The sequence below is a fragment of the Bufo bufo genome, chromosome 4 (assembly GCF_905171765.1).
Source record: "Bufo bufo chromosome 4, aBufBuf1.1, whole genome shotgun sequence".
Lineage (NCBI taxonomy): Eukaryota > Metazoa > Chordata > Amphibia > Anura > Bufonidae > Bufo > Bufo bufo.
Window position 1 is genome coordinate 496,915,936 of NC_053392.1, and position 14,045 is coordinate 496,929,980.

General features: G+C 42.7%; 1 protein-coding gene across 1 annotated transcript; it reads right to left on the minus strand.

The window, feature by feature from the left end:
- Positions 1-226: 226 nt before the first annotated feature.
- Positions 227-10,785, minus strand: LOC120998771 (multiple coagulation factor deficiency protein 2 homolog). The gene is made up of 4 exons (XM_040429595.1): positions 10,330-10,785; positions 9,628-9,714; positions 7,183-7,307; positions 227-435 (listed from the first exon to the last, which is right to left on the minus strand). Exons 1-4 carry the CDS (start codon positions 10,533-10,535, stop codon positions 281-283), a joined length of 573 nt encoding a protein of 190 aa, XP_040285529.1. The 5' UTR covers positions 10,536-10,785; the 3' UTR covers positions 227-280.
- Between the last annotated feature and the right edge of the window lie 3,260 nt (positions 10,786-14,045).

A 14,045-nucleotide genomic window follows, 5' to 3' on the forward strand; every position in this document is an offset into this window, starting at 1 on the left:
GTTGAACAATACCACTGAGGTGAGTCAGGTTTCAGATGGCTGTATTACAGACAGATTTACAGCCACAACACCCTATGTTTCGGTACAGTAAACCTGGACTTTATACAGTTTGGAACAATAGTCATTGCGAAAAGAGGACATAATTATCAAGCAAGACATGTTTCATCAGTGTCCAAGGACCTGAAAAAGTGGTGGTTATACACATACAAGTAACACATTATACACAAGATATACACTGGCAACACAGCTACTGTACATGGAAAAGGATTTTATTGATATTTTAGCTGTTTTTCTTAGATCCTGTTTTGTCCTTTGCTGTTTTATCCAGAATTGTGGTTGGACTTGCAGTGCGTTTTTGAGAGTGCATATATTCAACAAATGATAAAAACCCATCCTTATCCAGATCGTCTTCTTCTAGAACTTCATCTGTCATTACTGTGTAGAAATTAAGAATTGGGTTATGGAGTGGTAAATAATAGGATTGTACAGGGAGTGCAGAATTATTAGGCAAATGAGTATTTTGACCACATCATCCTCTTTATGCATGTTGTCTTACTCCAAGCTGTATAGGCTCGAAAGCCTACTACCAATTAAGCATATTAGGTGATGTGCATCTCTGTAATGAGAAGGGGTGTGGTCTAATGACATCAACACCCTATATTAGGTGTGCATAATTATTAGGCAACTTCCTTTCCTTTGGCAAAATGGGTCAAAAGAAGGACTTGACAGGCTCAGAAAAGTCAAAAATAGTGAGATATCTTGCAGAGGGATGCAGCACTCTTAAAATTGCAAAGCTTCTGAAGCGTGATCATCGAACAATCAAGCGTTTCATTCAAAATAGTCAACAGGGTCGCAAGAAGCGTGTGGAAAAACCAAGGCGCAAAATAACTGCCCATGAACTGAGAAAAGTCAAGCGTTCAGAGCTGCAACATCACTGGAGTGCCCAAAAGCACAAGGTGTGCAATACTCAGAGACATGGCCAAGGTAAGAAAGGCTGAAAGACGACCACCACTGAACAAGACACACAAGCTGAAACGTCAAGACTGGGCCAAGAAATATCTCAAGACTGATTTTTCTAAGGTTTTATGGACTGATGAAATGAGAGTGAGTCTTGATGGGCCAGATGGATGGGCCCGTGGCTGGATTGGTAAAGGGCAGAGAGCTCCAGTCCGACTCAGACGCCAGCAAGGTGGAGGTGGAGTACTGGTTTGGGCTGGTATCATCAAAGATGAGCTTGTGGGGCCTTTTCGGGTTGAGGATGGAGTCAAGCTCAACTCCCAGTCCTACTGCCAGTTTCTGGAAGACACCTTCTTCAAGCAGTGGTACAGGAATAAGTCTGCATCCTTCAAGAAAAACATGATTTTCATGCAGGACAATGCTCTATCACACGCGTCCAAGTACTCCACAGCGTGGCCGGCAAGAAAGGGTATAAAAGAAGAAAATCTAATGACATGGCCTCCTTGTTCACCTGATCTGAACCCCATTGAGAACCTGTGGTCCATCATCAAATGTGAGATTTACAAGGAGGGAAAACAGTACACCTCTCTGAACAGTGTCTGGGAGCCTGTGGTTGCTGCTGCACGCAATGTTGATGGTGACAGAATCCATGGATGGCAGGCTTTTGAGTGTCCTTGCAAAGAAAGGTGGCTATATTGGTCACTGATTTGTTTTTGTTTTGTTTTTGAATGTCAGAAATGTATATTTGTGAATGTTGAGATGTTATATTGGTTTCACTGGTAAAAATAAATAATTGAAATGGGTATATATTAGTTTTTTGTTAAGTTGCCTAATAATTATGCACAGTAATAGTCACCTGCACACACAGATATCCCCCTAAAATAGCTAAAACTAAAAACTACTTCCAAAAATATTCAGCTTTGATATTAATGAGTTTTTTGGGTTCATTGAGAACATGGTTGTTGTTCAATAATAAAATGAATCCTCAAAAATACAACTTGCCTAATAATTCTGCACTCCCTGTATATCAAACAAATAGCATTTTCCCACATACCAGTGGTCACAGCACAACCTCACTCCAATTACAGCTTGGCCCACTGTCCCCCAGTAGATGCAGCAAGGCCTTCTTAGGCCTCTTGCACACAACCGAGAGTGGGCCATATGTCCTGGGGCGGCATACATAGTGCGCACAGTATCATAGGTTACTATGATGCTGTGCGCATCGGGCTGCCTGCAGGACTATTGCCCGCGGGTGGCCTGATGCGCACAGCATCATAGTAACCTATGATACTGTGCGCTCCTGTGCGCACGATGTATGCCGCTCCGGGACATATGGCCCGCTCACAGACCATATGTCCCGGAGGGCATACGGTCGTGTGCAAGAGGCCTTATCCTAAGATTATGAAAACAGTGCTTATTTCCATACCACCAGTAGTGCTTCTCCCTCTTCATATATTTGCTGTAAGGAAACTTACCTCTTCCTCTCACCAGTTGTTATAGGGGGACCTCCCCCTTTCCTTAAAGGGAGTCTTTCACCTATACTGACCGTTTTTGAACACTAACACCATTCTCAGCATTATAGTAGCCATATGTGAATGCTACTTACTGTTTAGCTGTCCGTCGCTTATTTCCTTCAAAAAACACTTTAATCCAATATTCAAATTAGGTCTGAAGGTGCCCAGGGGCGGCGTTCAAGCGGCCGGTGCCCAGGCCCCTCTTTGCTATTCATATGAAACCCCTCCCCTTTAAACACTCAGGTTCTTCTTATTACCGCCTCCCTTCAGTGTGAAATGCCGCGCCTGCGCTGTGCATCCGAATCGCCGCGCCTGCGCACAGCATTACCCATTATGGGCATCGGCATCCGAGCATTTATTGCACATGTGCCGGCCCCAACATCCCGATCTAGCCGGCGGCTACTTCCACTTTACGGCAGCCCCATGGACCATAGACACAATGGACGGGAGGGGACCTCACTGACTTCTAGGCATAGGTCATTGTACAAGGAAGGAGTAGATAAACCTATTGGTGGATCCTGTTTTATCTATACACAGAGGTGATATCATAACAGGCAGGATTACAATAAGTTAACTGCAGTAAAGTAATCGGTAAAAACCAATAAGTGGCACCAATTATTAGACATAGTGGTCAGTGTGAAAACTGCAGGATTTTTGTTTTTTGTTTAAATATTAAAAGTGACATGGAAAATTAAAAATAACAAATCAAAAATTATAAAAAAATATGTTAACCATAAAAAAGTAATTTAAACAGCAGATCATTTTCTGATGACATATTCCCTTTAAGTAGTCACTGCGAGCTCCCACACCTCCCTACCATGCTTACAGCAGTAGTAACAACAGGCCTGTCATACATCCTCGCCCAGTTACACTTTAAGGGCGTTTCCAGTCACTGTTGACTAATGTGTTTGTATCATGTCTGAATGCCACTTATTAAATATAGAAAATGGCACAGAATATATATTGACACAGGCTATATATTATTAAGGTATATGCCCCACTGTTGACTAAGTGTTTTGTGCTGTCCACATGGAGATCTTGTCCATAAAATGGCTGCTGATAACTCCAGAGACATTATTCAGCTTTCTCCATTCAAATACACTGCCCCTGCCATCTGCATTTGCACTATTGAGAGTTTAGTACAGGTGCAATGTTTGACTGGAGGAGACTGAGTGATGTGTCTGGTCACATGATGCTCCATCAGCGGCCATCTTAAGGACAGTACAGACGATTTGCCCAACAAGGAGACAATATAGCCAATGGCACAGAATAACAACAAAGGCTATTCATTGGTGCTATATATTAATACTACCTATACATTGGTCATCAGTAACCAAAAAGTGGTGGACCCCTTTAACAGAAGACAACAGCCCCAGTTCTTCCACCTTTGGTTTCCAGTTTCTCTTCTAAATACAGATTGATGTATAGAAGGACACAGTTATCATCTGACAGCCACTCTGTGCTCTCCTTCCTCAGCATGAATGGCCCATGGCCCGTGTAAGCACCCATCTGCCAGACATATGGAGCGCAGAGACCTGGTCTTGTGAGTCACTAATAGAAACCATATTTTGGCCTACACTGCTATCATGTGTCAAAGGGGGACATGAATTTTAAAGGAACCTTTGCTATTGCCATAATGTTACAATAAGATCTGAGTGTTGCAAGTAAGTGGCACATTTTTTCTTACTACATTAAGGGGGCAATGTTGCTGGGATGATGAAACCATGTATGGAATTCAGGTATAAAGGTTTTTTTAAACATAAAATGACATGGCGTATCAGCCCCAGAGCTGACATCTAGAGAGAAGTACAGCTCTGTAGGAACAGATAACTCTGCTTTGATCTTCTCTATCACAGCTTCGACCTACTTTTATAATCACTTTGAACTCCACTTGCACAACTTTTCTTGCATTTTATTAAAAAAGGAAAATTTAACCATTAGGGCTACCTGTGCAGAAGAAGAAAACCAGATCCAAATCTGATCAGATCTCTGGAGAACACAAGTATATAATACATAATGACTTGGCCAGGTTCTACCAATAAACCTTAGGGTGAAGGCTTTTCATCATATCTAACATGTCTGAGTCATGATTTATTGATAAGTCCCTCATATCCCAGTCTATGTGTCTAGGTATCTACAAGTATATTTAATATATAGAACATACTGTATTTTTTGCTTTATAAGGTGCACCTCCCCCCCCCCCCCTTTTTGGGTGTGGGGGGGGGGGGGGAGTCAGTGCATCTTATAAAGCAAAGTGCATACAATCAAGCTGGCCAGCAGTATTGCAGGAGCTTTTACTTAACCTGTTCCTGATCCTGCGATTTAAGTGTGGGGCGGGTGGCAGCAGTTAAGCATTCAGTGAAGCTGAAAGCTGGCGACCTGCACATCCCTTCTATGGGTACGCTCCATAGAAGAGGAGGAGGAGAGAGCAGAGCAGTTCTCATTCTCCTCTGCACTGCAGTACATGGGTGTATACTTAAGGATGAGGGGAGTTATAGTCACATTTAATATAAACACATGCCAATTACAGTACAGTCTGTGGACAGTGTTAAATGTAAATAGAAACATAGAGTACTGCAGTACATGGGTGTATTCTTTAGGATGGGGGGGGGGGGGTTAGTCACATAACAGGTGCATCATTCACAGATCTCCCAAATATCCTCATAACAGTGTGTCATCCGCAGATACCCCATTACAGTATAAAATGTTATTTTATTAAATATTTTAGCACATCTTTTAGTTCAAAATATTTTTTCCTATTTTTCTCCTCTAAACCCTAGATGCGTCTTATCATCAGGTGCGTCTTATAAAGTGAAAAATATCGTATGTGTTCATAGAAACGCACAGGACACTAAACTTTGGGGAGCTGGGTAGTTCTTTTATTTCATTAGGAGCTTTCTCAGATTGTGACACTTTTGCACTACATCTAATACACAGTTACAGTTGACTAATGAAGGAGTATTTCTCTAATGATATATTTCTTTGTTTTATAGTAAATCTAAGTGTACTCTATGACAGTGTTTCCCAACCAGTGTGCCTCCAGCTGTTGCAAAACTACAACTCCCAGCATGCCCGGACAGCCTTTGGCTGTGCGGGCATGCTGGGAGTTGTAGTTTTGCAACAGAGCAGTGTTTCCCAACCAGTGTGCCTCCAGCTATGAGGAAGATTTACTATGAAGAGAATTTTTAAGGTCAGTTTTGAAGGAGTTTTTGGCAGATTACAGCCAGCCCAAGCTCTCTGGATCTGGCAAAGCTGGATGTCAATATAACAAAATAATAGCAAAGACAGGTGCACTCTGCGGTCTTACTAAACCCTCAAACAGATTTTAAAATTGAGAGATTAGCCAACATGTCCTACGGTGTAGGACATGTCTGAGCCCGAGCACCGCGCCAAGGTTTCTCAAGTAGCTCGGGACCTAACACTCACCTACCTGTGCCATGTGGGCAATACCAGGAGCCAGTGGGCAAATTACAGGAGCATGAGGCCGACTCACAAACAACTCACCAGAAACCTCCAGCATGTAACCATGCTAGCAATGGGAGGAGGGAGGAGTCTGCAAGTCCCACTCAAGACTGGCTGATATGGCCTGATATGGTAACTAGTGAGTTGTTTGTGAGTCAGCCTCATGCTCCTGTAATTTGCCCACTGGCCCCTGGTATTGCCCACATGGCACAGGTAGGTGCGTGTTAGGTCCCGAGCTACTTGAGAAACCTTGGCGCGGTGCTCGGGCTCAGACATGCCCTCCTAGTAGGACATGTTGGCTAATCTCTCAATTTTAAAATCAGTTGGAGGGTTTAGTAAGACCGCAAAGTGCACCTGTCTTTGCTATTATTTTGTTATATTGTTATATTGATTATCACATCCACATAATTGCTATCTTGTGTAGGATGTCTATTGTGGTACTTGTGGTTCGCTGCGTGCATCCTATACTGTATGCATTCTTGCTGGGGATCTCCATTAGTAACGGGCCACTAGTGCAGGATTTGCTCCCCTGTATATATATATATGCACAACTGCATGTGGGTTTGAGCACTTCCTGCCTGTTTAATACCACGCCATTCTTTTCAGTTTGTATTCATAGCTGGATGTCACAGCAATGCCTGCCAGCCCCCATTGACTATAATGGGATACGGGAGAGTAGGACATGTTCTAACTTTTTAGCGGGTCCACGAAACACGGTGTGCATCTTTTGCAGTCCCATTGAAATGAATGGGTCTGTATCCATTCCGCAAAATTGTGGAACGGATGCAGACACAAATATACGGTCATGTGAATAGGCCCTTAAAGGGGGGGGCTGGCAGGCATTGTAGATCCAGAGAGCTCGGGTAGGCTGTTCTCTGCTGATCCAGCCTGCAGGAGACTAGCGTGAAAAAAATCCTTAGATGTTTTGTTTTAATTTTTGCTGGTTCTTTTAAAAAATGCAGCATGCTGGGGCATTTTCACATTACCTTTTTCTATGGGGGAAAAACAACATTTAGAAAAAAACATTAATGCTGCAAAAAACATTGGTACCCTAAAAAACTGCATGCAGTTATTCGGCCATTTTTTCTGGTAAAAATAACGCCGTCATTTTAAAAACTGGAGTGAGAGGTATAAAAATGCAATATTCTGTGACTTTTTGAAGCCAGATTTCTGGAGTGCAGGGCTTGAGAGCGTCCCCCCTAGCTGTTCTACAGTATAAGATTACATCAATTCGGAAGTCTCCACCTACCTATATAATGCTTCATCCTTTCCTCCTTAGAGAAAACGGCTCCTAAATGCTCTTCAAGAGATTCCTGTAAAGCTGCCAAGATTTCCAGTCCATCTAGGAGCTTATTGTGATCAAAGTCATGTATTCTGCAATGTACACGAGTGTATAGTTAGTTACATCTCTGATTTTCAATCCCAGACCTAGAAAAGAATTACTGTAGACAGTGGACTATCCTCTGAGAACAGTTTTTTAACACAGACTATACTATATTATGAATACAGTTTTATTGGACCATTCAAATAAATTTGTAGCATTGGGATTTGAAAGTGTCATCTCTGTCACTGTGTAAGCTTAACATACATTGTTACAATAGTATTTGTGTCACTTGTATTCCACAATATGGAGTCTTCACTTTAGCAGATAGTCACATAGCTTAAAAGTTTAGTTTTAGAGTTAAAGATCATGCATCAGCTGGCTCAATCCCAATAAAGCGGGTATGAAGCCTGATACAGTTGATCCGGCTGAGTAAACCAATACGTTATGTTCCTCCATTGCGCTCTTTCTGAGAAAGATAACTTTATTAATATGTAAATGGGGTGTTTGGTGCTCCGAGGGGTTCAGGCCTACCCCTCGGAGCACCAGAGCTCCTCTACTCTGCACTAAGATTACTTCCCCAGTTCCTAGGATTAACAAGGGTCAGTAATCTCACGCCTGCACTGTAGTCTACACTATCAGGATACGCGCAGTACAGGGGCGTAACTTCTATAGCGGCAGACTATGTGACTGCTATGGGGCCTATGGCAAGAAGGGGCCTAGTTGGAATCATCTCCTCTTCTACTGGGGGTGAAATCTTGGTCAGGACTCTACCCTCTATAGAAATAATTTTTAGCAAATGAGGCAGTGGAAAAAATGGCCCAAGGGGGTGGGAGTTAAAGAGGTTTAGGCGGAAACCCTTCTGTCCTGTGTGGGGGGGCCTGGTTTGATCTTTGCTACGGGGCCCTTACTTCTCTATGTATGCCACTATACATCAACTTCTGCTTCCCATGCAGCTCAGATGATGTTATCCTGCACCAGGAAAAGGAGATGCTTGGCTTTGTTTGGGTGGAGGATGATTTCATTGCTGACTACTGCGCATGCACCAATAGTGAGATTTCAGGGCAATGGGAGTGGTCTAAATACCAAGGAAGAGGAGGAGATATGGTGCCCCGAGAGGGAACAGAGGATCTTAAATGTGGTATTGTTTTACTCAGAAGGGTTAGCTCTACTTTCAGGCATTTTTCATGGTATAATAGGGTTGACCCTGCCGACAGATGCTCTTTAAGGCGCTTGTCCAGGATTTTACAAGTGATTGCATATCCTCAGTATCGGCCATCGATATCCGATTCGCAGGGTCCGACAACCTAACCCCTGCTGATCAGCCGTTCTGTAGTAGCTCCAGCACCGGAAATACATAGCTGCGTCCACTGTATAGTGGACGGAGCTAATTACAGTAGTACTGCTCCCATGCATTTTAATCAGAACTGTGCTGCGGTAACCAGATCCGTCCACTACACAATGTACGGAGCTGTGTAGCTACTGCACATGAGCTACTCTGAAACAGCTAATCGGAGGTGTAAAATGCTTTAAACTTGAACTGAAATGTTGCTCATATCAACTTACTAATCAAATTTTAAGAAGCCCATTGGCCCAGCCATGACCTAACATTTTAATGGTGTTTATCACAGCTGCTTGGTTACATGGCAGGTGAAGGCTTCGAATGATTTCTTTAAACTGAGGCCTAGGAAGCCGAAAAGCATCCTTTTAACTTAACGAGTGCAAATTAGTGCAAGTAGTGTCATGCATAGAAGTGCTAGCTACATGCTGTAGTACTTGAGGGTAATGGCTCATGCATGAGGCTATATTACAGGTATGTTTCGTACAGAATGGTAATAGGGCTGCATGAACCCTCTATACGAAATTGGAGGCTTACAGAGTTACAGTAGACACCCTTTTTTCACCAGATCCTACATCAGCTTGATATTGCATGCTCCACTGGACTTGATATAGTGATATTCCTTCTAGAGGAGAATCTCTCTGTACACACAATGATGAAATCTGAGACGTTCCTTACTAAGGAGACCTAGAGGCTTCCAGGCCAGTGTGCAGGAGCCCCAAAGGAGAGTGGGGCGACGATGTTTCAAACATATTTAGATCTGGAATGAGCTTCTTGTATGTGCATTATTTAACCACAATAAAATGCCTTCCATTTAACTGTGACGTTGTGAGTGGCTGAGGTAGAATAAGACATCTCATTCTAATCAAGTGATGCGAGTATGCAATCTGCCATCTCAGACCACTCTACCAAGAAGAAGTGAAATCACCTACCCAATCACCCACTGTAATAGCTTTAACAGTTCATCAGATTGCAGCGACTACCGACCAACACATAAAAACAAATTTTCTTGTAGACCCCTGTATTGGACTTACGTGAAGTAATAGAACTCAAGCTCATCTTCCGAAGCTTTTTCAAGGTCAATTTCTCCCAGGTCATGCTTCAGGTCCTCTTCAAGATGACTAATCAGTTACATAGAAACAAGTGATAGAAGGAGCAGTTCACCAGTACAACTGGTCCAATAATACATACCCAAAATATAATGTATAAGCCCTAACCAGATGCTAGTCTAGGAGAAATGTACAAGCTGTACGCTCAATTTGTGGTATATTCCATCTAATGCCAGACACATACAGTATTATGGCTTTGTAAGAAATAACAGGGACAATCACGTGTTAAACATAGGTAGCCAAACTGAACTGTTTGGCAAGTTTTATTGCACCCCATGTAAATAACCACAATCACATTGTAATTGAGGCCAATCTAGACTTCACAGCAGTCATCCTTACAATACCTCACCTTTACTCATCAATGTGGTCTCTCAATGTCTTGCCATGAAATGGTCATGAGCTGGGCTTATTCTAGCTGGGCTCTGTGCCCACTACGTCTGAGCTCTAGCTTTGCTGTATACATTAGGAAAAGCTCCTGATGTGTACAAAAATTTATCCATAGGGTTTCTTCAACTGATGGAGGCCAAAAGAGACTCCATATATGACTCAGAACAGCTATACATATGGAAATTTACCCCAGTGGAAGGTTCAATACATCTCTAGGGGATATGATAGACACAAACTTACTGATGGTCGGTGATGATCGTCTTGTTGTGAAAAACATCTTTAGGAAATTCTACTTTTATGGAGGTACCGTTTACAAGACTCCAAGGTACAAGGATGAAGAATAAAACATACAGCATACTCCGTGCAGCTCCTTCCATCATGAACGTATGTCTGAGTGCTGAGGTGTCCTTATGAACACCTGACTGGTTTCCCAGAGAACCTGACATTATGGGGAAGGGAGGATTTACTGAGATATTGACCCTTCAGAAAAAGTGAGATTGCAAAGCACGTGTTGGACTTTATACTTAAGCCTTCAATGTAATAAAATCAATTGTGGAATTCTTATAAGATGACTGGTATTTCTAATAATAATCAGCAGGTTTCCCCTCTGGGAAACTTTTTTTTTACCTTTTTTTGTTACCAGAGTAGAAAGGAGCAACAAAGGCACAATGGGGGGAATCTATTAAAGTGCTTAGGTTACTTTCACACTAGTGTTTTTCTTTTCCAGCATAGAGTTCCATCCTAAGGGCTCTATACCGGAAAAGAACTGATCAGTTTTATCCTAATGCATTCTGAATGAAGAGCAATCCATTCAGGATGCATCAGGATGTCTTCAGTTCAGTCTTTTTTACTGCGGTTTTATCTCCGTCCAAAATTGCCTGAATGCCGGATCCGGCATTTTTTTTCTCCATAGGAATGTATTAGTGCCGGATCCGGCATTAAAAATACTGCAATGCCGGACCTGTCCTTCTGGTCTGCGCATGCGCAGACCAGTAAAAATGTGAAAAAACAAAAATAATAGAAACGTATCTGTTTGTTCATATGATCTGTTCTTGCAATGCATTTGTGAGGCGGATCCGCATCAGTCTACAAATGCTGTCCGTTTGCATGCAGATTGCCGGATCCGGCAGGCAGTTCCGGTGACGGAACTGCTTGCCGGATCTCTCTGCCGCAAGTGTGAAAGTTTATTCGGGAAATAATATCGATGACCTATCCACAGGACAGGTAATCAATACCACATTAGCGGGGGTCCCAGACCCGGCACCCCAGCCGAGCACCTGTTTTGGGAAGCTGCGTTGCTCACCATGACACTTACCAAGCACAGCGCTGTACATCGTATAGCCGCTGTGCTTGGTATTGCAGCTCAGCCCCATTGACTTGAATAGGGGTGAGCAGCAACTAGGCCACGTGACCGATGTACTGTGACATTACATGGCTTGGCCTCTAACAGCTGATCGTCGGGGTTCCTGGGTGTCGGATCACTGCCGATCTGATATTGATGGCCTATCCCGAGGATAGGTCTTCAATATTAGCTCTTGGATAACCCCTTTAAGCCCTGCAGGCAAGAATTCTGTCTGTAAAAAGTACCAAAATAGGAGGTTGCAACTTGTTGGGCTTTTTTTTGTAGTTTTTCACTAAAAGACCAGCAACTCCAGTTTTGGAAAGTGGAAGAGAAAGTGAGCATAGTTAGCCTAGAGAGCTGATTTATGCCACATTTAGGCTAGTTTCACACTAGCGTTAAAATCTTCCGACAGAGGTACAGCCTGCTGGCGTTGATCGCATCCGGCATAGCCGGATACTACCTTTCCTTGCCGGTGCTCATAATGGGACACGGCGGGGATCTGGCTTGTTTCCGGCCTTAGTGCCAGTATTTGGCCGGATAAAAACTCCTGCAAGCACTGTTCTTTGTCCGGCTGCATCCAGTCACTAACGCTGGAAACAGCCGGGTACTATTATAGTCAATGGGGGCTAGCAGTGGTCCAGTTATGCCGGATACAATGAACTCAATGAAACAGCCTGCTAGAAGATTTTAAAACTAGTGTGAAAATAGCCTTATCAACTGACTTTTCTCCAAAACTTGTCACAATAAGGTTAGAGTTTTGTGGCGACATGTGTTGCATGACTTGTGCAACTTTTTTTGTAATGATAGTCAATGGTGTCTCAATGCGACATGCTGCGGCAGTCGCAAAAAATCCATCAAAGTCGGATTTTTGTAAGACTGTCGTGTCGCAGTGCGACACCATTGATTATCTTTACAAAAATGTCACATGACTTTAGCGACATAGGTTGCTGTGTAGCCCTAGCCTAAGGGGTGGTGTAGAAAGTGGAGTAACAGGGGTCATTCACACAACCATATCTTTGGTCAACATCTGATCCGGATTCATTTCAATGGGGCCACAAAAAATGCGGACATCACACTGTGCAATGTCCACATCTGTATGTCCGTTCCGTGGCCCCAAAAAAAAAAAAAAAAAAAAAAAAAGTATAAAAAAAATAGAACATTTCCTATTCTAGTCTGTTTTGCAGACAAGAATAGGCATTTCTAATAAAGGGCAGGACCTATAAGTGTTTTTGCGGAGCCGCAATATGTGGACCGAGATACAGACATGGTCGTGTGAATGCCCTCCTAAGACACCTATTAAGATGTACCAAATTTATCAAACACATCACATTTGATAAATCCCGCGCAAATTATGGCAATGCAGGCTCCTGGAAAATGGACCACTATATATACATCCACACCGAAACATTCCCAATGGATTTTGCAGCCAGCAAAAAATACGGATGATGTCCATGTGACATTGTTGTTGTTTTTTTGCTGAACCATTGTAACAATGCCTATTCTTGTCCGCAAAATGGACAAGAACAGGACATGTTCTATATTTTTGCAGGGCCACGGAACGGACATATGGATGCGGACAGCATGCAGACCCATTGAAGTGATTGGGTCCGCATCCAATCCCCCAAAAATGCAGATCTTATGCGGACCAAAAATACGATTGTGTGAATGAGGCCTTACTGGTAGAAAATCTTTAGAAGGACAAAAAAAAAAAAATTCTCAGACAGATGCACATTTATTCTGAATTTATTTTGGTTTTGCTTTGCGTCCTATGAAGGAAAAATAAAACTCACCAAAAAATGCACAGAATTAGGATAAAGTATTAGCAATGTATACAGGTTACAATATGGAAACAAAAAGATAAATAAAAAAAATCAGGCAGCAGCATACAAAATCCATGTCATCTACACACATTGGATGGGTTAACACACTGAAGAGAACAATGGTTTCCATGTTCAGTTACATCTGCAAAATCCGTTATACCTGGTCTCACCAGGGTGGTTATGAATGTTGTGGTACTATCTGCCCGTTTACAAGTTTTTGACAGGATCTGTTGTTTTCAACAGGACAGAGACGGTCTAATTTTTTTTGTTCTGTTGAACCACAGGATCCCGACGGATGCTACAGGGCAGGCATCTCGCTGCACCATGTTGTTTGATGTGCATTTTTCTACATAATATAAAAGAAAAGACAAAATCAGGATGTTCAACAGGATGAAACGTGGTGTGAATATAGACTCATGGGTTCAGCATGCTGCCTTAAAATGGCCATACAAGGGTCAATATTTAAGACTGAAGCAATGATCAGCCGTACAGATGCAAACTATTGAGCGTGTCAAATAAGATGCAAATTTTGGAGCAGGTTTATGAAAACCATCTAAGCGGAAAAAAACCCCCACAAAAAACAAAAACACACAGCAGCGTTCACTTTATTATTTGAGAAGGGAAAGGGGTTTCCAGTCCTTTACAAGTGTTGGCCTATCCTCAGATCGGTGGGGGTCCGACTCCCAACATCCCCTTCCGACCAGCTGTTCTGCAGTGAACCGGTGCTGAAACTATACACCTCCATCTGTTGTGCAATGGACGGTGCTGGTAACATAGCTCCTGCCGTTCACTTC